The sequence below is a fragment of the Apiotrichum porosum genome (assembly GCF_003942205.1).
Source record: "Apiotrichum porosum strain DSM 27194 chromosome Unknown scaffold_2, whole genome shotgun sequence".
NCBI classification, from domain to species: Eukaryota; Fungi; Basidiomycota; class Tremellomycetes; order Trichosporonales; family Trichosporonaceae; genus Apiotrichum; species Apiotrichum porosum.
In genome coordinates this window covers 149,844-176,511 of record NW_021167109.1, presented here as the reverse complement: position 1 = coordinate 176,511, position 26,668 = coordinate 149,844, and the positions used below count along the sequence as shown (strand labels likewise).

Below are 26,668 nucleotides of genomic sequence, written 5' to 3'. Positions count from 1 at the left end.
GGAACGTCTGGCTCCGCCCGTAATGCAAAGTATATGTACATGCCAGCCCCGCTGCAATGGCATTCATGTCGAGGCGATCGACGGCTAAGGGATACAGTCGTAAATGGCAAAATTCAGTTATCAGTGAGCTGCTGGGCAGCTTGACCAACTGAGGAGGACCCAGTCCGCGGCCGAAGTTAGGCGAGCAGCATGGCTCCGGTGCCTGGTAGATGTCGTCAGTGGCAACTCTACAGCAGTACAGCGAGTCTTTTCAGCTCTCAGCTCATCGCGGACCTTGAGGTCATTACATCTTCGCGAAACTCTTGGAGGTTGACAGCAAGGAGTTGCATAGAACGTGGGGTAGACATAGGGCCTAGGTACATATGCTGCAGGACGCCCATGGCCCCCACCATGGCCATGCGCCACTGGCCTTGTGTGGCAGACGGGGGGAGCCATCCAGACGGGCAGGTCGTTCCCTCCGAGCGGCCCGTCGACCGAGTCCGGAGATCCGAGAGCCAGCTACTCCGAAGGCGGGTCCGCCGTGGATCCGCGGACAGTGGACAGCATGCCGGCTTGTGTCGTTCCATGGCGCCATTGTATTTACTGTTTTGCTCCGCGGACGAGGTGCCGTCGCCGCTCCGCTACGGTGCCAACATTGCACATCGAGGACTGTTCCTCTCCGCCTCCACGCACCTCCGTATCGTTTTCCCGGATCACTAGACCACTAGCCACTAGAGCGCTAGCCTCAGTCATATGCTGAATTTGTCTTACGTTCTTCCCCAAGCAACTGGTGCTCTGAAGTGCTCTGATGCTCTGAATGGTCAGCCTTGTTGTGGACATGTCGTGCAAGGTTTGCCAACCCTATCCCGTAGCGTGATGATGGGCTGTACCTGTTATGCTTGCGCCATGTACTTCGGCCCCTTGGAGCCTCAATCCAGTCCTCCTCACTTTCGGACTGCTCAATGTAATGCATCTGCGCAGCACGCTCTATATCCCTGTGGCCGCCCGCCATCGTCGCCTGCTGCGGGTGGGCGTGGACTGCGGCGGACCCGGGTGCCTGACGAATGCATATTCCTTTCGAGCGTCCATTTCTTTGATATCCTGACACCACACCATTCCGACGAATTACTCCAGCCCTTTATGTGCACCTGTTTGTGGCTGTCGGAAGGCTTGTGGATCTGATTCCAACCCAGCTATTGTCGCGCCTTTAATGGCTGTCCTCCCTTGACAGTATTGGATTGAGACGGCACTCTGACCGTGCTCCTTCAGGATCCCTCGCAAAATAGACAAACCCAACAGCAATAGACGTGCTTGCACATGTCTTTGGATCCTTGGGCGGCAGGATACACCCTCGGCACATGTCGTTGAGGAGCGACACAGGTACACAGACACTGCAATGGGATTGTGTTTCCCCAAAGTCGGGCGCGAAACTGAAAGTACAAGTGACTGCTCGCTTTTCCTCCCCCCCAATGAGGGATTTGTAAAAGCCGCCTAGACAAGGATTGTTCCACACTAGCGCGTAACATGACCTGTTCAACTCGACGCCACTCTGCCCTAAGATCATTTGAAACTCAGGGGCCCACTCTCAGCGGCGGGCAGTGGACTGCTCTTGAATGGCAAACTCTATGTCCCAATGCCTTTAGCCTATTTTGGTTGGGAGAGGGATAGTGTGACATCATTTAGATGGCTTGTCGTGTCTCTCAGAGTGCCAGACGTGCACACTGACAGCTGCAGTGCCACAGTAAAAGATCATCTGTAACATCTCGGTGGTGGGTCGTCTCCTTTATGGGCTCTGACAACTCCGCTGACCCCTGACAGCTAGTCCATACACGTGCCTGCATCTCACGGCGATGAATGGCGAGTTAGTGGCAATTGACATGGTCCTGCCATACTTGGTGTGGTGCAAATGGGTGATGGATGGTGACGAGCAGAGTGCTAGTGCAAGGGGGAGGCGTGTGACTAAGGAAGCCGGGTGACCTCGTAGTGCTGCTTGGCAGGTAGAATGGTGGGGCAGCAGGGGATGAAGAGGAGACATTGAGCTCGCGTTAATGCTCTCCAGAGAACCAGCGAGGTGACGAAGGCCCCAGTCGGCCAACATGAGCACCACAGCTCCCCCGGTTTGTGGGTCTATAAAGGCCGCTGCCCTCCCCCTCTTCTTCTTTCTTCATCCCACTCTCTCTCTCATCCTCGCAAACACCACACCTTCATCACCTACCTAGTCCTCTGCTTCTGTTCCCCAGTCTCCGTTTACAACTACCCGCCACACCCACTACAACTATGCGCGTTTCCGTCCTCTTTGGCTCTCTCGCGCTCCTGGGCAGCGTCCTCGCCACCCCCATCCCCCATGTTGCCACTGGTGTCTCTGGCAGGGACGACCTCACCACCCTTCTCGATACCGTCCGCAACGACATCCTTGAGATTCAGCTCCTGGTCAATGTTGACCTCGAGCTCAAGCGCGATCTCGACATCTTCGCCCCGGTTAGTGTCGACATCAGTGGCCTCGAGTCCCTTTCCACTACTCTCAGCTCGCTTATTGCCGAAGTCGAGGGCACCGCTGGTCGTGAGTTCAGGTCTTATTATTTGAAGACCAAGCTGACTCCATACACAGTCAAGCGTGACATTGACCTCTCTGGCGTTTCCGGTCTTCTCGACCAGCTTCTCACCACCGTCCAAGGCCTCCTCGACACCTTGACTGGAGCAAACCTGGGCGTCGCTGCCCCCCTTACCGTCAAGCGTGTTGACACTTCCGCTGTCACCTCGGAAGCCAGCGACGTCACTTCCGCTGTCAGTGGCCTCACCTCCGGTAGCCTTGGCGACGTGCTCAACTCTCTCTTGACCACCATTGAGGGCCTCCTCAGCTGTAAGTCTCTCTGCTCACCACTAGTGGCGACCATCTGCTAATCCCTCAGCTCTCTCGAAGCGTGACACGACCGACCTCGGCGGCCTGTTGAACGACCTCCTCAAGACCGTCGAGGGCCTCCTTGGCGCTCTGGGAGGCACCGTTTCTAGCACTGTGTCGTCGACCACCTCGTCTCTCTCCGTCCGCGACACCCCCGACCTTTCGGGCTTGCTCAACGACATCCTCGGTCTTGTTCAGGGTCTTCTCGGTTCCCTCACCGGTGGAGTCCTTCCTAGCGTTGCCCTCCCCAGCGTCGCCGTCCCCAGCGTGGCCCTCCCCAGCCTCGGTATCCCCAGCCTCGGTGTCCCCAGCCTCGGTGTCCCCAGCCTCGGTGTCCCCAGCCTCGGTGTCCCCAGCCTCAGTGTCCCCAGCCTCAGTGTCCCCAGCCTTGGCGTTCCCTCCGTCGTTCCCACCGACGTCCTCCCCACCGACGTCCTCCCCACCGACGTCGTTCCCACCGACCTTCCTGTCGCTCTCCCCAGTGGTCTTCCTGTCGCCCTTCCTGGTCTTTAGGACCTTTAGCATTGAAACCGGACTGGCTTCGGTTCTGCTACACCATTACAACTTCTTCTTCACGTTCTTCAACACCCCGTAGTGTTTCCGTAGTAATGCCAACAATGAATTAAGTGACCTGTTACTACTAGTAATGATTGATGATCACTGATGACACTTTGTTCACCTGTGATGTAGATTTGATCAGTCATCGTCATAAGGGCAGTAAGAGGGAGTGCAGCTTCGATTCTCGTCCTTTTTTGTTTAGAATCAAGCCATGATGGTGTCACCCACTACCAAGGTATGTCTCTCTTATTTGGTGAGTACGTTTTACTCTTATATAACCGCCGATTGTTATACCAAGTTTCAGATGAATGCATGCTGTATTGGTGGATATATCTAAGAGAAAAGGACGCGTGCAAGTATGTCCAAGGGGAACACTGTCAATGCTTACATAGACAACTAGAAGGACCATGCACGTCGGCGGACGCTCTATTTCACTGGGGGTCTATCCACATAATGGTATTGTAGCGCAGGAGTGTCTTCGGCGAACCAGGGATGTCGGCGTTTATCAGGACAGATTTCACAGTTGAAGTCGGAACACACGATATTGTACGGCTGATCCATCACACAGGCCCAAGTTCCCTCTTCGGTGCGCCAGGTGATATAATCGAAATGTGCGCTACGATAATGCCCCAGGCACGATGCTTCGCAATATTCCGCCAGCCTGGGTGGATCGCAAAAAAAGTATCGGACCTTGTCCACGATCTCGACCTCCTCGGGAAGTCTCCTCTCGGCAGACTGGATCTTGACTCGCAGGCGGTTCATGGCAGTTTTGGCTTCAAACCAGTTTTCTGTTGCTTCTAGGGAGTCGACATTGTGCCCCCGGTGCCCATCCAGGAGAAAGGGATAAATCTGCTTGTTCCAACCCGGACTCATCGACTCTACCATGTCACGGACCAGGGGCGGCAAATCCGGGTTCCCCGCGATCCAGTGCGGCCAAGTGATGTGGCGAGCAGTGCATTTGATTAGAGTATACCAGTCGTCGACCTGGTCTGGAGGGAAATGTTTATCCAATTCAGTTTGAAGGATGTGTTCGGCGAAATGTGGCCGGTTTGGTTTTGCAGCCAAAGAATGTCCACCGTACGCCAGGAGTTCGCCTAAAGTGACACGACTAAGGGGGTCGTTGAAAGGCGAAGTAACAGCCGGGCGACCTGATTCCTGGGACAGCTTGACTCCTTCCCGTCTTGTTGCTGCAAGAAAGGCGTTGATGGCAGTCTGTTTAAAGATGGAGATGTCGTATGGGGTTGGCCGTGAAATCAAATATCTGTCGGGGCAACCTAACTGCAAGCCATCGGGATCGCTGGGGGGGGATTTAATGTCGAGAGATCTAATGTTGCCGCAGTCGGCCTGAAGTAGTACCTCCACGTTGAATTTGTCGACAACATCGACAATAAGTCGACGATATCTCTCCTGCACTGCGGCATGCTTTGTCTTGAGCTTGTAGTGTAATACGGAGCCGGCACCGTCGACTGAGGCCACCACCAGGCGCTCTGCCCCCGATCCGACCATGGCGGAGGCGGCACCAGCACCGGCAGACACAGCTGTTGTCAAGGCAGCAAAGGCAGCCTCTGCGTTGTTATGGTGTTGGATACTGTCTTTCAGAATGTCTTTGAGGAGGCCAACCAGAGAGGCGTAGGCAAGCGCCTGTTGGAGTGCAATGAGACGAATGCCGGCAGTCCTTCTCCGCGTTAATCCCTTTCCCCATTCCAATAGACTGCACATATGATCGACTTTTGACTGGAGTGCCATTCCAGCCTTGTGGATCGAGTCGGAATGGAAGCTGTGAAGGATTGACACTGCAATGTCATGGCATTGCCCAATACTGTTGTGGCAGAGCTCGTAGCCATCTTTCGCCGCTTTCGTAACTTCGCCCCTAAGATACCTGCCCAGAACACGTTCTTCAATATATCCCCCAAGGCGGGCCGTTCGAATTTCGCGCCAGACGAGCTCTCCAGCGACTCCCAAGAACCTGTCGCACACGCATTCATCGTAATATCGGCCTGAAACGTGGTGGATCAATAATGCCGCTGTCGCTCCACTTATTGAGTGGCGCTGCCGACTGAATCCTTGTAAGATTTGTTTCGTTACTGAGCTAGGTGGTTGTCGACCTCTGCTTGGCAGGACAAGAGTAACCGTTGCTGTGTGGCGTAGAAGCAGCTTATAAAAGGAGCGTTGATAGGTGAGAACAACAGCCGGGTCGTAATTGTCGCGTATAAAGGACTCGGACTCCCTGATTAAAGGGGCCATATCCTTTTCCCGTGGGAGCTCCAGTTTGTCCACGGGGAGGAGAACAGATCCTGACTTCCGCTTATTTGGCCATCTGCTCAAGAACGGCAAAAGCCACCACTCGCTTTCGTTCGGTTCCAATGCAAGATATTCTCGAGTCTTGAAGATCTGGGTGGGGGCGCGCGCGATGAGGTTTCCGTGGGGAGAAACACCCACCAGGCGACTCCAACTTTGCTTCCGAACCCAGGCCGAAGCTGCTGACTGGGACTGGGCCGTAAGTCTTACCTCTGATTGAAATTGGTCAGTTTCGGATTGTCATCTAAAGGACCTAGACTTACTTCTCGTACTAGGGCTTGATGTTGACGTTGACCTATTCCTCCCCCGTAGAGCGGTGGTGGTCGCCGTCGCCATGGAGGTCATCAACACCGCTGCTTTGGACCTGGTTTTGTGGGTAGGTGTCACGGGGACCGGTGTCACGGGGGGATGTATCACAGTAGGCCTTCTTCTGTGAAGCCGAGTGTCGTGAATCATCTCAGCCACCTTCGTTGCGTCGTCCGGTGTCACGACGAACGGGAATGGGTATCGTTTTCCCGGATATCTATCCCGCTCTGTCCCGTCCCAAGTGGCAAGGTACGAATTGTGAATGGTCAGCTCGTCGGTGCCGGAGGGGGAAATGTTGGTGATCCCCAATTGGGCAAGGCGTTGTGGGGACGCTGAATGGAAATCGAGAGGTCGAAACCGCGCAGAATCGGTCAGGCCCTGTACGGTGGGCAGGGAAGGGGCGACTGAAGGAGGCCCATTACTTGATCTCGGGGGCAGGGATGCTGTGGAACCAGCCTGACTGTGGGCAGCCTGGGACAACGGGGCTGAAATGATAGGCAGTCCAGTTGCTCCAGTCGCTGCCGAGGTCGTTGAGGCGGCAGCCGGCATCACGCCTGGAGAGGATGCGCCCCCGGAGGTAGTGCTCTGAGATCCCACAGCGGGTAGTGTCTCAGACGGTACAGTGGGAGATCCAGTTCCCGTTGGCACGCTGGGCGGCAGCTTGGCGTTCGTGGCCGCCTGGAGTGGTTGCGATTGAAGGCTAGTGGAGGAGACGGAAGTAGACGAGGTCGACGAGTGGTGACTGGTTGGTGTGCTGATAGGAGACTTGGTGCTGGCTATCGAAACTGAAGCTGAAGCTAAAGGGGGTTTGGATAGGAGTGTAGATTTACCGCTGCACGGTCAGTCAGACTCTGAGCAGCAACGTATGACGTACTTTGGCCGCGGCGCCAGGTACGGCATGGCTGTCAAATGAGTGAACTCTTAACTACGTAAGTCAGCCCATGATAGATGGTGTGCAGGATGTTTACCTTGAAGGTGAAGAGGACAATCGTGACGGGCCTTAACGCACCTCCAGGAGTACTTATATGGTCAGCTCCTGCCGCCTCTTTGGCCATTGAGAAGCAAGCCAGACGCCACCCCAGGTACCTTGACGGCGACTGCACGGGCCCATGGACGCCATTGTCACGCCTTTCTCCAAGCCCAGCTCGTAAAGTGCCCTTGTCAGTATGAAAAGTAGGACATGAAGAGTACGCACACCGCCAAGCATCATCTGCTGGTTTGGACAGACGCGATAGCACGGACAGGACGGACAGGCGGCGTGGCGATTCAGAGAGTGAATAATCGAAAAAAAATCCCGAAAAATGCAGCAATAATTCGCGGATCGGGCTTCCCCCCCCCCCCCCCCCCCCCCCCTCCCCCACGGCTGCCGCCACACAGGCACAATCCCACTCAAACGGCGTCTGCTTGTGCCTCCACGGACGAAGATAGGAAGATGACGGAGAGCTTTGACATGAGGACGGGATTTTACAGAGTTGAGGGAGGGAGGAGGGAGCGAGGGAGGGAAAAAGGGAGATGCGGATGTGACCGACCAAACTCGGTCATCGAATACGAGTGCGCTATGGTTAGTGCGGGGAGCCGACGCACCTCCACAGAGCACCTATTGGAGCGGTACATACCCTTTTCCTCGTCAACCCGTCGCGAGCCGCCGCCGGGGCGGCTCCCACACACTGGAAGCAACTCACAGCACATTTTTGCATTTAGATTTCTCTTATAAACTACTATCGTGTAAGGTCGCAGCGGTAAAATAAAGGGGAGAGAGAGAGAGAGAGGGAGCGGAATCAAGAGAAGCCGAGACAGTGGTTTGGTAGGGAGAAGCGAAGGAGGGGGCGGGGGGCGCGGGGTGGAGGGGAAGCGCGTTTAGTCGTCGGCTTAAGGGGTCAGCAAACGGGAAGGATATTAGGGATGGGGAGGGGGATGGGAAGGGGGATGGGAAGGGGGATAGCACTGGGATAGGACGGAGATGCGAACGATAGGGACTGTGCGAGCGGCAAGGCGTGACGAGAGCTGAGGCGAGGCGAGGGCGAAGCCAGTTGCGAGCTCGACGCGAAACATGGTCGTGATCATCGTCACTTGGTGCCGCTGCCGCCGCCGAGGCCGAGCATGCTGAGCACGCCCCTGGACTGGTGCTGTTCCTCGTCCGGGTCTGGGCCGGCTTCGGCCTCGGCATAGGCCGCCGGGTCGTCATCGTCCTCTGGAGCGCCGCCCTCGACGCCCTCGACATCATCGTCTGCGCCTGCCTCGGTTATCTCCGCCGCCTGTGCCGGGGCTGCCTCGGCTTCGGCTTCGGCATTGGTGGAATAGGGGATAGTGGAATGAGCCTCACCAGTTGTAGGCTCCTCGCGAGCGGGCGCCTTCTCGGCACGACGAGACGGGGCCGACGCGGTGTCCTCGGTGGGGTCGGACGGGCCGGCAGACGATCCAGGCTGTTCCTTCTTCTCGAGCTGGGGAGGTCAACAAACCATCATACCCGTTTGCTCACAGCATAGCCGTTGGGGCCGACCTCGACCTGGGCGCTGCCCTGTGAGTAGGCCGGGACCTCCTCGGCGACGGCGTGGTGCTGGTCGTGGTCGAGCTCCTCGTCCTCCTCTTCCTCCTCGGCGATCGACGAGCCCTCCTCCTCATCCTCGTCCTCTTCCTCCTCCTCGTCGGACAGGTAGCCGACGCTGCGGACGGCCTGGGCGATGGGGCCGTCGCGCTCCATCTGCTCCGAGGCGACGAGGTAACGGGCGACAAGCATGCGCAGGTCGTTCCAGACCTCCATCATCTCCTCGTGCGAGCGGGCGCGGAACGTGTAGGCCTCGGTGCTGCTGAACAGCTTGGCACCGGGGGTCTTGCCAAACGCCGACGTGCCGTCCTTGCGGACCTCGATGTGGAACTTGTGCGACTTGGCAGTAGAGGCGGACGAAGGAGGACCAAGGGTGCAGGCCGGGAGGAAGAGGGACCAGATGGGGTGGGTGGCAGTGGTGGGGTCGGACGAGGTGTACTCGTGGAGGTAGCCAGCCGGCGTGAGGACATAGAAGCCCTCCTTGTAGGTCTTGGTGAAGCGCTTCTTGCGCTCGAGGAGACCGGCGTGGACGGGGACGACGGAGGGGTCGTTGCGGCCGGGATAGTCGATGGCGTCAGGGTTGCGGAGAGGCGTCTCGGGGTCGAGGAGGTGGTCCGAGCGAGCAGCAAAGGCAATCCACTCGCGGTCGGGCATGAGCTGGCCCATGTTGACACCGAGCTGACGCCAGGTCTCCTGGACGGACGCGCTCATGCGCGACTGCCACTCGTCAAAGGTCGCCCACGCCGACTGGATCGAGCGGACGATACCCTCCTCAAAGTGGGCCGAGTTCTGCTGCATGATGACAATGGACTTTTGGAGCGCATTCTCCTCCTGGACCTGGCGCTGGAGCTGCTTGAGGACAGAAAGGTTGACCGCGAAGGGGTCCTCCTTGGACGAGACCTGCATCGGCGTGTGGTTGACGGCACCGATAGCGCGAGCGAGGTCGGCAATCGCCTTGGTTGAGAGCTCACGCTCGCGGGCGACCGACGCCGCGAGCTTGCCAGTGTCATTCTGGACGTTCTTGATGTGCGCCTTGATCTCGGTACGGAGCTTCTGGAGGTGCTGGACAATCGACGACTCGATGGTACGGGCCAGCGACGCGTGCGAGTCGGCAATCACACGGGTCTTGTCACGGATGGTGTAGAAGACATCCTGCATACCGCCCTCGCCAAGGAACTGGTTTCCGGGACGGAAGGGCACCTGGATGACGGCCGCGAGCTTGGTGAGCTCCTTGGACGTGTTGCCCTCAATGTCGGCAACGCCCTCAAAGTATGCTGTGTGCAACTGTCAGCTTTCGGCATTCTCCCTCGAGTGAGTATTGTCCCCCGCTCACCGATCAACATCTTGACAATCTGCTTCCAGGCGGTGAAGCGCTCGATGAGGATGTCGCTGGGCTTGAGCTCATGAGGGGCCGTGTTCTTCTTGATCTGTGAGTGCAGCGTCAGTGATCTCCTCCCATGTGTGGGGCCTTGACGCGCGTATGCGACCATTGCCTACGCACGAGAGACTGGGAGCGCGACACGGTGGACCCGCGGTTCGAGGTCGTGCGCGAGAGGGTGTCAAAGTGGGACATGGTGGGGACGTCCCGCTGCGGGGTAGGGGTTAGATGTAGATGAAGGGTGGTAAAGAGTGTGGCGAGAGGGTTGGAGTGAAAAGAAAAAGAGTTGGCGAGAGAGACGGTGTGGGGGGGGGGGCCTGTTGGAGAGAGACAAAGAGCCAAAGAGGCGAGGGATTGTATGCGTAAACGACGACGACGGAGCGCTCTCTCTCGAGAGCGTCATACGGGCAGGCAGCCCGAAACGGGAGCAAATTTCGGGCTCCAGGCGCTTTTTGCCACTTCGGGAGGATCGGGGCGGGTGACGTCATTGCCATCAACAACAAACCGGTGGAGTGGAAAAAGTCTGTCCGCAGAGCACCCACGCAGTCCGCGTCTCCAGTAGTGACTCTGTTCCGCCGCTCGCGAGGGGTTGCATGTGGGGGAGGTCAGTCACGGATGCATGACGGATGGGACATGAGCGACAGGTTTAGTCTGACGGGATGGCACAGCTTTCTCGTTGCCGCTCATCTCCAGCAGTGGAATCTCTCTCTGGATCTCTGGTTCCTTGGTGTGCGTTGACGTCGATGGTGTTAGGCCGGTGGTTTCGTGTGTGACACATTTTGGCGTGCCCCCGTCGCCATCAGAGTTCGTCATCGGGGTGTATACAGTTTAGTGTGTATCCGACGAACACATGTGCAGGCCTCGGGGACAGCGGCCGTTGTGACTGACACCGGGTATTAGGCCAGAGCCAAAAGTGACGCCGACAGGAACTGCACCACAGGCCACTGGTCGCGGACATGTCTGCTGGGACACAGGGACTGAATGATACATGACACAAAAACGCTACTTACAATGCTACTACTGTACTATGCACACCCACACTCAACCATGCACAACTGTAACCCATGCACATCCCGGGCGTCAACGCCATCCTCATCCTTCTCCTTTGGTGGCCGGGCGCCACTAAATCGTAAAGTTGGTCTCGTCGTCCCACTCCTCGGGCGAAAGGGTGGCACGGTACTCGTCCTTGGGGAGGAAACGGACAAAACTTTCGAGGTCATCAATCTTCTTGAGCATCTCGATCTGTTTCAGAGAGGCAAACACATCTTCGGCACTGGTGTTGAGGACGGTCGTGTCGCCAACCCACTGGCCCGAGGGGTTGACGTGCTGCGCAATGTCGACAAACGTGATCTTGCAGGGGTTCTCGTTGACCGTGTCGGTACGGGGTGGACGCGCTGGCATGTCCATGTCCTCATCCTTGTCCTCTTGTTCTGGTTCCTCGTCGTCGCCGTCCTGGCAGTAGGCCATGGGGACGATGACGTTTACCAGCCCCCCGAGGTCGTAATGCTCGTCCTCGGTCACCTCGGGACCGCGGCCGTTGTCATAGCGCGGGCGTTTCTTCTGATGCAGTTTGTCGACATAAAAGACGATTTCCTTGAGAGACTCCGGGTGCTCGTATTGCCCAAACGCTACCGCGATGTAAGGCTTGCCGTAGCTTGCGCGGTGCTTCAGGTTGAAGACGAGCTTGGTCGTTCCGATGGGGAGCGGGGTCTGACGAGCGCGGGGCGGCATCAAGGTGTGGAACGGGCCCTGGCAAACCACGAGCGTCTGTGCCGTAAAGCCAGAGTAGTAGGCCAGCATGTGAGGCTCGCCGCGGATACGGAGCACCTGGAGCTTGGTGAACAGCGCCTTGTGCTCGGCCTTGACGTATGGCGCGACGTCAGCACACAGGTCCAGGACACGGACCTTGCTGGCGTAGTGTAGCCAGTGCTCGAGCGTGTCCCACTCGGTGGGGCAGGGTTTGAAGTTGCCATCAAACGCGCGTGGGGTGACCTGCACGAGGGAAGCGTTGCGGTCCTTGAACTTGACGACGAGATGTGATGCGAGCACGCAGTCGACAACGTCACGGAAACCGCGGGACGCCGCGCGCACAGCGAGGAGGGTCTTGATAGATGCAGACCCGAGGATGGCGTCGAAGATGTGAGGGAAGGCCTCGGCTTGGAGGAGCGTTGCCTGGGTGAGAGAGTTGACATCGGGAGCTGGGCTGAGCGACGGCGACGGCGACGCCTCCTTCTTGACCTTGGGCTTTGGAGCTTTCTTCTTTGGAGCCTTGGGAGCCTTGTCCGCTTTGGGAGCCTTTGGGGCCGAGCGCGACGAAACAACCGGCTTGTCTTCCTCGACCTCGGGGGCAGGGCTGAGCGACGGCGACGGTGAGGGCTGCTGCTTGATCTGCGCAGGCTCCTGCTTGACCTTTTTAGCTGCGGCCACCTTTTTCGCCTTGGACGGCTTGGGAGCCGCGGCCTCAGCCTTGACAGGGGTCTTCTTCAGCTTGGCAGACTTGCTGGTCGTCTTCGTTGTCGCCGCTTTGGCCGGCATGGTCTTGTCAGCCTTAGCCTTGGGCTTGGGCTTGATGACTGGCTTGGTCTCGACAGGCTCGGGCTTGATGATGACGGTGGAGGAGCGCGTCGAGCGGGTGTTAGCCGCTGGGGAGATGGGTGCTGTCGCCCAGCGGGGCATGGTGGGAGTGGAGGTGCGAATGTGGTTGTGTTATGAGGGGAATGTGAGGTGTGGGAAGCAAGGAAGAATGAGTGAAGGGCGCAGCGGGTGAGTGGACCATGTTGTTGCGCCGATCAATGCGCGGACTCGCCGTCCATGTCCGTTGTCGTCGATGAAGAGACAACGCCAAGAGAGATCTCGACACTGTCTCAAACGATAACATCGAGAACAATGAGTGGTACAGTACTTGCTGATATCTGTGCGGGAGCCCCAGCCTCATTCGGCAGCAAGAAGGTCACCGGATGTGCTATATGTGCCGCCGTCCACCCTCCAAACTCCCCAACCCCCCAATCGCCAGCAAGCAGTGTCCCTGGTACAATGCAGGCGTGTCCAGCAAACTCACCCCGACCAGCAGCACCGTAACCTTGTCCCTCAAGAGCATTGAAGCTTGTCCTCGAAATATGCGCGCAGCAGCCTCATCAGCCTGATTATCTCGGCATGGCTGGCACACAGCCAAATGAAACACCGACAAAGGACTGTGTCTCGCTGACGCGTATTGTTGTGGTCAGCATCGGCGGCCGACGCAACAACCGCCGAGCTTTGAAGAGCCGCTCTCATAAACTCATGGGTCATGGGCCATGCGAAGAGAGTGTCTAGCTTAAAGACGTTGTGCCACGCAAGGTGCTTTCGTGACTTGCCCTCCATCGTTCCTTCCTACCTTACCTTCTTCCCCTGCGTCCATTCCATCCGTCGATTCCTTTCCTTCCCTTGACCAGATCACTACACTCTCCACCCGACGGATAACCACCAGCATATCGCATGCTCCGGCCCCGGCTATCTACGCAGGCGAGGCGAGTCCCGAACAGCGCAAGGACGCCGCGTGGGTAATTAGACGGAGCGTGCAGTGGCTGCAAGAAGCCGTTTACGCGGGCCTGGTTTAAGAACCCCACACATCCAAAAGGCGATCTGATCTCGCTGCGAGTTCCTGTCTTCTCGTCCATAACCATCAGCGCTCCTGTGTCACAACATCCACAACCACCATCTGCAAGACGCATGTGTGTGGCCTCAAATCAAAGCACGCGATCCCGCAGGCCGTTGCGTGTTACGGCCGGTACATGACAGCACCCACCACACCCACCACGCCCACGTCGGCTCGCTCGGCTGTCTGGACGCCTGAAAGGCGCATATCCATCAATGGCGTCCGGCAAGTCCCGCAGTCGTCCACTCATCGCTCGTCAGCTTCTCGGTCAGTAACCATCCTCGCGCCGGGGCCGGCGTGGGCGTGGGCAAGCGAGTGACGGGGGGTGCAGTATATAAGACGGTGGATCCAGAATGTGCGTCGTTCTTCCCCCATTAAACGATATCACTCACATGCACTTGACTATCCCAGACTCGTCCCGTCTCCCGACGACACACGGTGGACGGCCACCCGCCGACCTGGCCACCTGGCCATTTATCAGGGGCTGGGGCGTGGGGAACGAACACAGAGCTAAATACGCACGGCGTTGACGGTGTTGATGGACACTCGGCGAGCTCACTTCCCAGCAGAGCGCAGCGCACAGCGGCACCACGTCTGTGCGTGACGAGCGGCTAACAGGTCATAGGAAGGCCGCGGCCTCTCTCTCTCGCTTCTCGCGCTCGCACCTCCTTCCCACCTTCTTCCCACCCCCGCTTCCCTCGCTCGCTCGCTCGCCACCGATCCCACCCACAGCCCGCACCAAACCCCAGCCAGCCAAGAACGCAAGAGCGATACCCCATGCATTCATTTCCGTCAAACTAAACTCTCAACACTACTCACTACACACGCACAACGGGGGTTCAAATACAAAGGTTTACGTTTCTCACTCTTCTTTGGTGGGCTCGGTCTGGCCGTCTTTACAATAAACTTCAGGAAAAAACGTCTTCGAAATAGTGGTGATTGGTGGGTGTCGTGGGTGGGCGCGTAGGTAAGGTAGGTAGGTAATACGCTGCCCGCTTCTTGGTAGTGGTGGTGGTGGTGGATCCATTCTCGCCGTCATTCCTTGTCGCGCTCTAAGAGCACCTCTCGCTCGCTTCTGGCCTACGGCGACTTGTGGCGCGAGAGAATCTCGACACCGGCGGCCTCGGAACACAAACGGCTGTTCTTCGTCAGCGACCACAACGGCGTGTTATGGGGTATGGGTTGGCTCACCTGGTGCCCATCTCCTCTTCTTCCTCGTCGTCATCGTCAAAGTCGCCGTCGTCCTCGTCCTCTTCCTCCTCCTCGCCATCTTCCGAGTCTGCGCGGCGGGCCATGCGCTTTTCCGATCCGGGGATCGCAATGGCCTGGACGACATGCGCGTTCTCGCCAACGGGCGTGGCATGGCGCTTGACGGGGGGTGTGATGCTGATGACGGGCGGGAAGGTGCCGAGGTCGACGGGCGCCTCGTGCGGCGTGAGTGGGCCGTTGGCGGGCGCGGGGGACGACGACGCCGAGCTGCTGAGACTCGCAGGTCGGTCCGAGGGCGACACGGCGGCTGCGGGCGCGCTACCTGTGCTGGGCTCGAGACGCTCGCCCATGGGCCCGACGTCGACGTCGGCGGACGCCTCGGCGGCGTCCTCCTTCTCCTCGTCCTCCTTCTCCTTGGCCTCCTTCTCCTCGCGCTCGCGGCGCTCGCGCTCCTCACGACGCCTGCGGACCCACGCCATGCCGCCTCCGTCGTCGTCGTCCGGGTCGTTGCTGCGCCTCGGTACAGAGCTAGACCCCACACTTGCGGGGGCTGCACCGTGTCCAGAGCCCCACTCGACAAACTCGGGCTCGAGTCGCCGGCGGCGCATCTCCTCGGCGGCGGCGGCCTCGCTCGCGCGGCGCGCACCGTACACGCGTCCATTCAACATACGGACCTTGGGCGCCGAGGTGGCGAGGGCACTGGCGCCGGCATCACCGGAACCGCCGCGGCGGTGGGCGTTGGGCTGGGGCACGCTGGCGCTGGGACGGCGGTTGCTGCCCAGACTGCCAAACACGGACGACGAGGGCGACGTGGAGAGCAGGCTCTTCTTGCCGCCGTCAGCGGCGAGGCGGAATGGCGACCTGTGGCGTGTGTCAGCACGTGCGTGTTGGTTTCCTGATAAGCCCAAAGTCACTCACGTCCCAGACATGCTGCCTGCCGACACGCTCTTCTTGAGCGGAGCGCCATAGTCGTCGCCCGAGCCCTCCTTAGGCTTGCCGAGGAGCTTCTTGCCGCCCATCCACGAGCCCACCGAGGCCATGGAGCCGAGGTGCACCGAGCCCATGCTGGGCACCCACGAGCGGCGGCGGCCGCTGGGGTCGTAGTCGTATTCATCCGAGTCGTCGCCGTCGTCGAGCGCGTGCTCGTGGTCGCCGTAGTGGAGCTCGACGTTGTACTCGCGCTCCCCGTTAGGGCCCTCGGCAGCCGTCAGGCCGACGTTGCGGCCCGTCGACAGGCTGCGGGGCTTCATGAGCGCCGGGTCGGGCAGGGGCGCGAAGCGGATGCGCGGCGACGAGCTACCGTTGTTGCCGACAGAGGCGGCGTCAGCAGCGGCCGCGGCCGCGTGAGAGTCGGCGGTGCTGCCAATTGCAGCGGCGGGGGAACGGGATGTTGCACTGCTCCGGGAAGTGATGATAGCCGCAGGGCGGCCGCGTTCGCGGCCCTGGCCCGCGCCAGATTGGCCCGGGGGAGCCAGTGGGGCTGGTCCATCGCCGTTTAGCAAGATGCCGCCGGGCAGCGGCTGCGAGAGCATGAGCGGGCGTGGTGCATGGGATAGCGGCGATGCCATTGTATTAAACGAGCGCTCTCGGCGCTTGGGAGGGGGTGGGAGAGATGGGTTGGTGTGTGGTGGTGGAAGTGAGTGTTGCGCGGGGGCGGGGCGGTGTGGAGGCGGGGAGCGCAGGGAAGGGGCCGATTAGCGCGGGGTTGGGTGGCGACGGCGAGGGTGGGCGGTGGTCGATAGGGGGGTGCGTGGGGGGTGCCAGAGGGCCAGATGGTTGTTGGTCGCTGCTGTTGCGACTTTTGGGTCAGAATGTGTGGATGGAGAGTGTTCTGAAGGGGTGGAGCGATTGTACGGTGGGATGTGCGATGCGGGAGGATGGAAGTGGATGGGATGGCTTGGGTGGGGGGCCGCGCGGGTGCAAACGTGGGTGGAAGCGGGAGGTCAGGTGGTGGTGGTGCGTCTGGTGACGACACGGGGGTTGCTCTGTAAGGTTTGGTGGTGGTGTGCTGTGGTGTCTGACGACGCGGGTGGGGGGGTTGCTGGGCAATGGGGTGTGCTTTGTTGATTGTCTCACCTGCTCTTTCTACGAGTGGGTGTGTACAGAAGAGAGAGAGATATGCAGAGATCAGAGATGAAATAATGGTGTGGTGGATGTGTCGCGGACTTTTGCTGTGCAAGCCCTCCCTCTCTCTCTCCCTGCCCGCCGCTATCTCTGGCACTGTGGACACGATGACTGAGCGCTGGGTGGGGGGGCTTGTGGCCTGGAACCTTTTGGACTCATAAAAGACCATGCCAAGCCCGGCGATCGCAACGACACCACCACCGGCCGCCAGCACGGCGCCGACTGGCCGGTTGAAATAAAAAAAAGGGAGGTTGGGCCCTCAGGGATGCAAGAAAGCCAAATCCTTTCTCACATCCCACCAAGTCTTGGCACCGCAGCAGCAAGCAGAATGGTGGCCGTTGTGCGTCGTGTCCTGCTCTCCCGTAAGCGCGTTTGGAAAGCGGGCAGCGTCTGGTGTGTGCCTCGCCGTGTTGGCAGAGTCGTACAGGAGGCCGGAGGGGGGAGGAGGAGTGGGGGGTTTCGTACGCCTGCCATGCTGCTCGCTTCCCACTCTGGCCACTCGCTTTCTGCTCTTTTGCCCGCGTCGTCGTCGGGCCTACCATTCTCTCCATCTCTCCATCTCTCCATGTCTCTCCCATTCCGCGTCTCCCCGCACAAGCTCCCTTCCTGCCCCCCCTCTCCCCCTTTACAGGCAATAAACGAACTGTGCGGTGGGGTGTCGAGACACGGCGTGTGCCTGTGGCCTTGTGGGTCCCCGCGATCACCTGTCGTTTCCCTGGCGCTCTCGCTCGACTGCGCTCAATGCCTGGCCCCTGCCCTCGAGCACGACAAAATGCAAACGAGAGAGAGAAAGCATACGCACAAACAGTGACGCGGAACAGGCTCTCTGACGCCGCACAAAAAGGGGGAGGGAGGAACAAAGGATTTCTACCTAGTGCACCATTTGGTGCTTTCGGCTCCGACATTAAACGTCATTTTTCAACTCCACGGCGTTCCGGCTGCAGCCGGCTATACTACCAACAAGGACTGTCTCAGCTGGCGGGGGCCGACAACACACGTTTGGGACGCTTGTGGCGACGTCGTGGCGGGCGGGGGTTGCCCCCCCCAGTGCAGTACACGCATGGACGTGGCGCCATCCGTTGCCCCATAAGCGTCTTCTGCCACTGCGCGCTGCGCGCTGCACCTGGTGTACCAACGTGTGTGCGTGTGTGTGCCCAGCTGTCCAGTGCGCGCGGCGGTGGACATGGGATGAGAGACGACGGACTGCGGGAAACGTCCTTTCCGGGCCGTCTCTCGAGTCGTCTCCCCGGCGTCTCCCAAGCCACTATAGCCACGGCTACAGGGATCCAGCCTTGGCAGGTGTTTTGTCTGTCATGGAGGCCACCGGTCATCACCGCCGAGAAGCGAAACCAACGTACATAGTGGCACGTTGCTCCTGTCCCCAGCCCCGCCGCCGAGCTTCGCAGCCTCGCAGCCTCGCAGCTCGCGGCCTTGGCAGCGAGCGATACCGATCTGATAGCGATAACGATATTTCGGGGGTGATCCCTTATTTGCTTGGAAGCGTGGTTTCGGGGGGGGGGGACACGCTTACTCGTCGTGCATAGGCAGTATCGCCCGTCGCGCATCAACGTGCGCAGCGCGCCAACCTCGCTGAGATACAACACGCCAGAGTGTCACAGAAGGAGACACGTTTCGTGTCCCTTGGTGTCTGTGGCGCCTTCTTGGCGGGGTGCGACGAATCACACTACCAAAAAACAAACGTTGGGGTGTGAGTTTAATCTGAGAAGATTCGGACGCGCAGTCGTGCACACTATCATTATCAGCAAAGCCGTGGGGCGGTGCACTTGCCGTTCATCCGGTCCGTTATCGCTATGACTGGTTGTTGTACACTCACACATTCGATGGCTCGCTCATGCACTCACTCATTCACCCACTCACCCACTCATGTAGCTTCCAGTCGCACGTTCACCCCTTGTCCCATCCCCATCCTCAGAGTTCATTGAGACCAGCAACAGGCCACCAGTCTAGGGCGCCCCGGGGATCAACATTCACTCAACGGTATGTACCTCACCCACGGTCCAGCCTCACTGCGGTCAGCTGGGGACGACGACCAACGGGAATGAGGTGGTTGGGAGACCGACAGAACGCTGCGAGGCGGCATCTCGAGGCCCTGCGAAGCATTCAATGTTAGTCAGACACGGTCCATCAACTAGTGCGCGCGGTCAGGCGACCCGCACGGTATCTGGGGTCTCACTGGCCTCGTCGTTCTCTGGCGTGCTGTGTCCCCGTCGCTGGTACTGTAGACGACCTCAGCCTGCGAGGGTGAGCGGGTATGCGTTACTGGCACCGTTTCCTTCCTATCCCAGCGAATACCGGCGCAAGCAGTGTCGCCTTGGGCGGACTTTCAATGAGAGAGCGGCTCCAGGAAAGCGATATACGCCGTTGACACGGCCATTGGCGGGTACATTATCGTACAACCAGGGATTCACTGATCGACGTGCCAGAGCGCCTGCTGGCTGATTCCTTGCTGATCGAGTGAAACCGAGTCTGAATCTTCATCATGGAGTGTCGCGTGGAGTCTCGTGTAAAGCACCACCACTTTGGCTTGTTGGGTCACGCTCGACAGTTGACGGTTGCGGCCTCGCCCTCGTTGCCGCTGTTACTCACGTCCGACGTCTCGTCCTCGGCAGTGGCTCACGTTTGTTGCGTCAGCGAGACCGTTTCGGAAGACCGTTTTCGGCCGTTTCGGACAGCCGTCGGTGAACAACACCCAGAGGAGCCGCATAAACGCTAGCTTGGACGAGGATGAAGTCTGCAGGGTGATCGGTGAGTGGCCGGCAGTGACAGTGAGTTCGTTTCAGGGGAGATATAGATACAACAGTCCAGCTGGTAGCTGGGGCGCCCACACCACGACAAGGCTCGTAAGCACTGCATGCGTGGTAGAATTACATTGAGGGGGATGACCAGACCTGTATCCACTGCCTCGTCAAGAGCCACAACCGCAGCAGCCACATGTGAGTTGGTATTCTTAGCGCATAGGTTGCGGGTGCCGAGATTCTCTCCTCCCAGTGTCATCCGAGTGGCAGAAAGGAGCGGTCCCGGGAATCCTTTTGGCAGTGCCACTTGGACGAGACATATGGGTATATAACGTCCACGCCGTTGCAGCACATCAGTAAAGCAGGGTCTACCAGCCGCTTCATGCATGTCGATTGAATGCAGATGGGTCGCATGTGTCGTATTTTTATCGTTTTGACGCACAGTCAAGAATTGATTCATGATGGCTGGCGGTCGGTCCCCCCAAATGTGGCGTTTCCAGCGGAACATTGAACACCCAACCCACGACCGCTTGCGCGAGGAATTGGTGTGCCCACCACCAGGTCGCCGTCATGACCGGGCAGCCTACAACGGGAGCATGCATGCTCGTACGCTTGCTCGTACGCTCGCTCGCTCGTACGCTCACCCCATGCTGTGCACGGCGCACCCACCACCCCCCTATGCTTGTGCCTGCACCACACCGTCCCGGCGGGCCGCCAAGCGCGCCAAGGGACCCGCCGGCACACGCAACGAGCGCCTCCAGCCTGCGTCATGGTTGATGCAGATAAACAGCTGCTGCCTGCACGCCATTCCGCAACGGCTGGCGTGTGATCTCTCAACTCTACTCTCACAAACACACATACCTCTCACTCACAACATACACACACACCTCTCCGTCATCGATACCCCTACCCATATGCGGCTGTTTTCATTGTCCCCCGCACCACTCCTCGCCGCGGTGGTCCTGGCGCTGAGCGCACACGCCCAGGTCACGGCCGGCACACAGGCCGCCGACACGGGCATCGCGGCCACGCGCACGGGAACGACGACGACCCCCTCCCCCGTCGTGGCCACCACGGCCGTGGACACGCTCGACGCCGTCACCTCTGCGGCCGACACGTCCACCACCACGCGGACCAGCACGACGCTCAACCCCGCCGTGGTGGTGGTCACGACCAGCCGCTCGACGACCACCCCCGTGGCGGGCGTGCTCACCACGGCAAGGACGACCGCGCAGACCATCGACGACTCGGGCGTGTCCCTCTACACATCTATAGTGGTCAAGCCGTCCACGTCGTTTACGCAGGCCACCACCCCGCCGCCCATCACCGGCAGCGTATATACCTGGACGTCGACGGCAGCGGGCGGCGCCGAGGTGACCGTCACAGCCAACAGCGGCGCACCGGGCGCGCTGACCGCGCCCCTTGCTGGTGTGCTCCTCGCGCTCGGCGGGGCCATGTTCTTCTAGCTGGCTACATGACATCTAATGCGAGGCAGATATGCATCCGGTTATAATCGCCACGAGTGGGGCATAGTTGCATAGCTGGTGCCATGGCCATGACCATGGCCACGGCGTAGGCAAACCTCCGTGTAGTGTCCCGCAAAGGAAAAGATGTCAGCCACCGAGGAACTTGTGGCGTGTAGCCCACCCCCCACACCCCTATCTCACTCCTGTCCCCAGCGGCCAGAGGCCCAGAGCACACCCAACGACGCAAGTACAATCAATGCATGTAAAATAAAGCTTTGGGGGGGAGTTCGTCATGTCGTGATGCGCTTTCCCGGGGGGTATGATAAAAATGGCCCGGAAATGCCTTAAAAATGCAAAGAAGCGCGGGTGTGAGACGCGAGGCGACGCGACGCTGTAAGAGGAGACACACGCGGCGCGCGATAGGTCTGTGCGCCAATATTAAGTAAACTGTGCCACTTGTGTCCCCGCATCTCCTCGGCCACTCGGCAGGGATACGTCTACGCCTCTACGCCTAAGCCTACGCTTGGGACGGCGCGGCCCACATCTTGGTGAGCTGGAGGTACATGCTGGACGACATGTCCGACGCGACCTGTGCGGCCATCTTGACGTCGACGACGACGCCGCCCGACTCCGTGTCCGCCTGCCTGGGCGGGGCGTAGTAGAAGCCCATGACAAGGACGCAGTAGCTGTAGGTTTGCGTTAGCGACTGCCTGCCACTCGTTACCCCCACTCATTCCGACTCACGCAAGCACAAGGATGGAGCCGCGGTGGTAGTTGCTGCGCGCCTCAATGTACGTGTATGTGAGGAGGAAGATGGACAGGATGATGGCGATGACGTCCCAGCGCGGGAAGATGAGCGTGAACGTGTCCACGGCGTCGCCGAGGCGGCTGGGGTCGTAGAACGCGCTGAACGCGACCATGGCCGGGATCTGCAGCAGGCACACCTGGAGCGCGTAGGCGGAACCAATCTCCATACTGGAAACATGTCAGTTCATCGACCGTAAGGTTGACCACGGAACTCACCTCAGGGCAATGTTACCGTTCATGGCAAACGACATGGCGTTCATAAACTCGGTCGTGTTGGGGACGAGCGCGAACAGCGTCAGACCGAGGAACTTTTCGTCCACGCCGCTGCCGTTCAGGACGACGTCGACCACGTCCACGAGAATCTCCGCAATGGCAGCGTACAGGACCGTGCAGCCCAGAAGGACTGCAGCAGACATGCCACGCGTCCAGCTCGGCGCCTCGTGCCCGCCGTGGCCATCGGCCTCCTCCTCGACGTGCTTGATAACCTTTTGGGGCTGCGCCTGGAGAGCACCGACGGCCGTGAGCGTGTGCACGGCACGGCGGAACTCTTCGTGCGTGAGCGGCGCGGGCAGGGGCAGGGGCTCGAGCGAGTTGCCAGGCTTGGGGTTGTACGAATCAAGGAGCGGCGTGTAACCCGTGGAGGGGTAGGGCTGCTGCTGCTGCGATGCGTGGATCGACGCATGCGGCGAGTTGTCGCTCTCCAGGGGCAGAGCCTTGCGCTGGGTGTACGGCGAGGTCGGACGCGAGTGGGTAGGCGTACGCGCACCAGGGTGGGGTGACTGAGCGCGGACCGAGGCCGGGCGGTTGTTGTGGACGGGGAGGATAGGGTTCATAATGTTGGCTGGGGTGATGCGCGCAAGGGTGCGTGGGATAGCCGGGAGCTCCTCCTTGACCATGACCTGCTGCGGGTTCTGCCAGATCTGCGACGCGTGGGTGCGGAGCGAGAACCAGAGACCGATGAGGTACGACAGCAGGAGAATGGCGGCACACGCGTACATGAGCGTCTTGACCTGGTTCTGGTAGAACGGATCGGTGATCGGGTCTGGGTACTCGTAGTAGCACGAGTTGCACTTCCACGATTGGCTCGGGTCGTGGATCACCTCGCCGGGCTCGGGGCAGCCGTCGCAGTGGATCTGGAATGTGCCGTACGTCTGGTAGAACATGGTCGGAGTCAGGGTACCAATGATGGCCATGATGAGCATGGTCGAGGTGACACCGGCACTCTTAGCGTTGAACTTTTGCTCCTTGCGCTTGAGCGCGCCCGAGCACATGGACATGCCAGGCATGAGGAGCACACCGGCAAGAATCGAGCCGACAATGGAACCCTCAACAAGACGGCCCTTGCCCTGCGTTAGCGCAATGCTGTAAAGCACAATTTCAATGATCGAACCAAAGGTCGCGTTGATGACGGCACCCATGCCGATGGACGACTGGGCCGAGATCGAGGCGACAGCCATGCCGATAAAGTACGACAGGGGGATGACGGACGCCAGGCCCAGCACAAAGATGAGTGCCTGCGACGCAAGCACGTCGAGAATCGGAGCCACACGGCGTCCCTCGTGGTGCGCCCTCTCCACAGCAGGCAGGAGGAGCATGCCGTCGAGAATCGTAAAGAAGACCAACGGGAGGAGGTTGATGAACATGATGTTGACACCGCCGACAGTGTACTTGTAGTACTGCCAGCCAATGGCGCGGTATGTGCACAGCAAAACCGTCGAGGTCGGGCCAGCGGTCGGCGCCACCTGTCCGGCCTTGAGACGCTGGCGCTTGAGGGTGACGTTGGGAGACGTGTTGAGACCATCGCTACTGCCGCCGTTGCTGAGCTCGGGCGACGACTCGGGCGAGGTCGCGATGGAGATTTCGGGCGCGGAACGGAAGTTGATCTCGAGAGGGCGGGTGTACAGGAGCACAAGGAGCTCCCACGTGAGCTTGGCCATGGGGATGGTGATGACGAGGAACCAGCAGACGATGCAGACCAGGCTCATGACCGGGGCAACAATCAGGAGGAAGCCGGGCCAGTAGAAGAGCGAACCGACAAACTTGGCCCTGCTGTTCACGGGCTTGCGGAAACCGATGGGCGGCGCGCTGCTGCTCTTGAGAAGCGGAGCGGTCTCGCCCGTCGGTGAAGGGGTCGGGGACGGGGACGCGGGCTTGACGCCCTCGGCAAACGACACACCGACAGGGCGACGGAGCCCAGAAGGACCGTGGGGAGTCGTGGGCTCATCGGGCAGGTCGACGAGGCCCTGGACACCGACGGCACGGACCGTACCGGACGACGAGGTAGAAGCGGTGAGCGTACGAGGAATGGTCGGGATGCTACCATAGTTGGCCCCGCCGTTGGTGTTGGCGTTCTCCTCGTCGGTGACCAAATCGTTCTCGGGCTCGTCGGGGGCACCTTCACCTTCCACATACTTGCCGAATGGCCATCCGAGGTACCAAGCCAGGCCACGGAGGGTCTTGCCATAGCCGCCACGGCCACCAGCCACAAGCTCAGCAGTGCTGACGATCAACGCGACAAAGAAGCATGACAGAGCGAGCCACCAGCCGAAAAGCAGCGTCCAGAGGAGGTTGCCGGGAAGGAGGTGACGCTCGGCGCTGGCAGAGGGCATCGAGTGGAGGGCAGACTCGGCATTGCGCGTAACGGAACGCGACTTGCGGTACAGGGCAGGCTTCCAGATGGGCAGACCGAAGGGGTGCTCGAGGTTGATGGCGTCCTGGCGATCCTTGACGGTCACACCCTCGTCGTCTTCGTTGCTGCCATCCTCATCCTCATCGTCGTCGTGCTGTTCATCGGTGTCGTCCGAATGCACCAACATGTCCGCGTCTTCCTCCTCCTCGGGAACCTCCTCGTCACCCAAGTCGTCCGTGTTCTCTTCGGTCGGCACAGACAGGAAAGACTCGGCACGGTCAATGTCGCTGACACTGCCCGACCGCGTGTAGCCGCTGGACGAGCGGCGGGACGAGCTTGCGGCCCTCTGGCGAGACGCAGCACGTTGTCCGTGTGGCGCCCGCACGGGGCTCAAGGCTGCTGCACGGAACGGGATGGTGAACGCATCGGCGCCAGCAGACGAGGGTGCGCTGGTGTTGGCCGCCGTCACCGTAGTGACAGCCCCGGGCTCATCCATCTCCGACTCGGCAAACTCGGCAGCAGCAAGCCGACGCTCACGCTCACGCTTGGCTCGCTTGCGCTCCTTGATACGACGGCGGATGAGGTCCTCTCCACGGTCGATGACCTGGACTTCATCGTCCTCGAGGTCCTTGTCTTTGATTGTTGGCTGAGGCTGGTGTGGCCCAGGGAGACGCACACGCGACGCCGAGCGGGACACGGGAGCCGTGCGCTCACCGTCCTTGAGATGCTGCATCCGTGGGCGCGCCGAGCGACCAAGCCCGCCGGACCCAGCGGTGGCCGGGTTCAGAGACGGAGGGGACATTGGTCCCTGTGGAGTGCCGGTCCCGCGCATCTCACTGACACGACGCGACGGTTCATGCTGAGGGGGGAAATAGCTGGTGGTGCGAGGAGTGGCGTGTGACTCATAGTCGTATTCCGAGTCGTCGATGCTCGAGATCGACCCAGCGCGACCGTGCCCCGGCACGAAGATGCCGGTGGGTGTTCCTACTGGCGGTGACAGCGGCGTGGTGGGGCTTGTACCACCTAGCCTCTGCGACATGGTTAGAGAATGATGGGTTGGGTAGAGTGGGGTCGCCACCGGTCGCTTGCTAAATAAACAGGCAAACTCACAAAGTCGGTGTTTGTCGCCGAGGGTCGTCCCAGGCCAACCCGGGCCGGTGAAATGGGCCCGATTCCGAGCGGCGACACGGGTGGCCTGACGGGGCGAACAGTGGACGCAGGGGACGCGGCCGTGTTCGGGCTCGCAGTGTTGGCGGCGGCGGCGAGTCCCTGCCTGTGCGGAGAGGGGTCAGCCATCGCGACGCGCGGTGTTGTCGGGCAGCGCCGATGTTATCGTGGTCGGGGGGTGTTGTGGGGGAGCTTGTGGGAGCTTGGGCGCGCAGCGGGCGGTGTGTGTCGGCGCGTCGGTGTATGCTGGTGGTGGTGGTGTGTGTCCGAAAGATGCGGAGTAATGCCAAACGCGTGCGAGTGCAAAGAGACAGCGAGTGTACAGTTGACAGATGCGAGCGAGCGAACGATGAAGGCTGGACACAAAGGCGGACGCCTTGGACAGGGGGATTGTAACGGGGAGGGCCGTGACGGGGGGGGGGGTTCAGGCCGCTGGCCGCTGGGTTATGCGGGGGGAGGCACGTGGGCGCTGTGGCGAATACGCGCGTTTAGCGCGAGATGGTGAGAGCGAGTCGCGTGAGGCGCAGTGCAGTGGTGCGTATATAGGGGGCCGTAGTGGTGGGAGGGAGGAGTGTGTGATGACAAGACGAGAAACAAGAGAGGAAGAAGGAACGAGGGGGGAGTTGGGCACACGACGACGATATTCCACCCACCCACCCAGAGCACACAGTTACACAGAGTTGTTTGGCAACCACCACCCAGCTGCACCCAGCCAGGCTCTCGCTCTCTCTCATGCCGCGCTGCTCTCAGGACAAGGCGTGCAACAGCAAAGGGAAAACGTCATTGATCGACAGACCCAAAATGAGTCCTAATCGGGCATATTCCCTGTTTCAAATCACCCTTAAAGTTACCTTTGAACCCTATTCTGAAGAGAGGCTCTAATGCTCATAATGTAGTTTATAATGGCATTACA

The 26,668-nt window shown here is 59.9% G+C and overlaps 7 protein-coding genes across 7 annotated transcripts; 2 read left to right on the top strand and 5 right to left on the bottom strand.

Moving 5' to 3' along the window:
* Window positions 1-2,256: 2,256 nt before the first annotated feature.
* EHS24_004037 (uncharacterized protein) lies at window positions 2,257-3,391 on the top strand (the record flags this gene model as incomplete). The annotated part of the gene is made up of 3 exons (XM_028619670.1): window positions 2,257-2,539; window positions 2,588-2,839; window positions 2,889-3,391. 3 exons carry the CDS (start codon window positions 2,257-2,259, stop codon window positions 3,389-3,391), a joined length of 1,038 nt encoding a protein of 345 aa, XP_028478642.1.
* A 471-nt stretch (window positions 3,392-3,862) lies between these two features.
* Window positions 3,863-6,940, bottom strand: EHS24_004036 (uncharacterized protein; the record flags this gene model as incomplete). The annotated part of the gene is made up of 3 exons (XM_028619669.1): window positions 3,863-5,946; window positions 5,998-6,872; window positions 6,915-6,940. The coding sequence occupies 3 exons, from the start codon at window positions 6,938-6,940 to the stop codon at window positions 3,863-3,865; spliced, it is 2,985 nt and encodes a 994-aa protein (XP_028478641.1).
* Window positions 6,941-8,106: 1,166 nt separating this feature from the next.
* EHS24_004035 (uncharacterized protein) lies at window positions 8,107-10,158 on the bottom strand (the record flags this gene model as incomplete). Its single annotated transcript, XM_028619668.1, has 4 exons — window positions 8,107-8,481; window positions 8,520-9,859; window positions 9,919-10,012; window positions 10,087-10,158. The coding sequence occupies 4 exons, from the start codon at window positions 10,156-10,158 to the stop codon at window positions 8,107-8,109; spliced, it is 1,881 nt and encodes a 626-aa protein (XP_028478640.1).
* Window positions 10,159-11,085: 927 nt separating this feature from the next.
* On the bottom strand, window positions 11,086-12,639 carry EHS24_004034 (uncharacterized protein; the record flags this gene model as incomplete). Its single annotated transcript, XM_028619667.1, has 1 exon — window positions 11,086-12,639. The coding sequence occupies one exon, from the start codon at window positions 12,637-12,639 to the stop codon at window positions 11,086-11,088; it is 1,554 nt and encodes a 517-aa protein (XP_028478639.1).
* Window positions 12,640-14,677: 2,038 nt separating this feature from the next.
* Window positions 14,678-16,338, bottom strand: EHS24_004033 (uncharacterized protein; the record flags this gene model as incomplete). Its single annotated transcript, XM_028619666.1, has 3 exons — window positions 14,678-14,735; window positions 14,789-15,667; window positions 15,725-16,338. 3 exons carry the CDS (start codon window positions 16,336-16,338, stop codon window positions 14,678-14,680), a joined length of 1,551 nt encoding a protein of 516 aa, XP_028478638.1.
* A 4,262-nt stretch (window positions 16,339-20,600) lies between these two features.
* On the top strand, window positions 20,601-21,152 carry EHS24_004032 (uncharacterized protein; the record flags this gene model as incomplete). Its single annotated transcript, XM_028619665.1, has 1 exon — window positions 20,601-21,152. One exon carries the CDS (start codon window positions 20,601-20,603, stop codon window positions 21,150-21,152), a length of 552 nt encoding a protein of 183 aa, XP_028478637.1.
* A 517-nt stretch (window positions 21,153-21,669) lies between these two features.
* On the bottom strand, window positions 21,670-25,884 carry EHS24_004031 (uncharacterized protein; the record flags this gene model as incomplete). Its single annotated transcript, XM_028619664.1, has 4 exons — window positions 21,670-21,838; window positions 21,897-22,127; window positions 22,176-25,618; window positions 25,699-25,884. The coding sequence occupies 4 exons, from the start codon at window positions 25,882-25,884 to the stop codon at window positions 21,670-21,672; spliced, it is 4,029 nt and encodes a 1,342-aa protein (XP_028478636.1).
* Window positions 25,885-26,668: the final 784 nt, after the last annotated feature.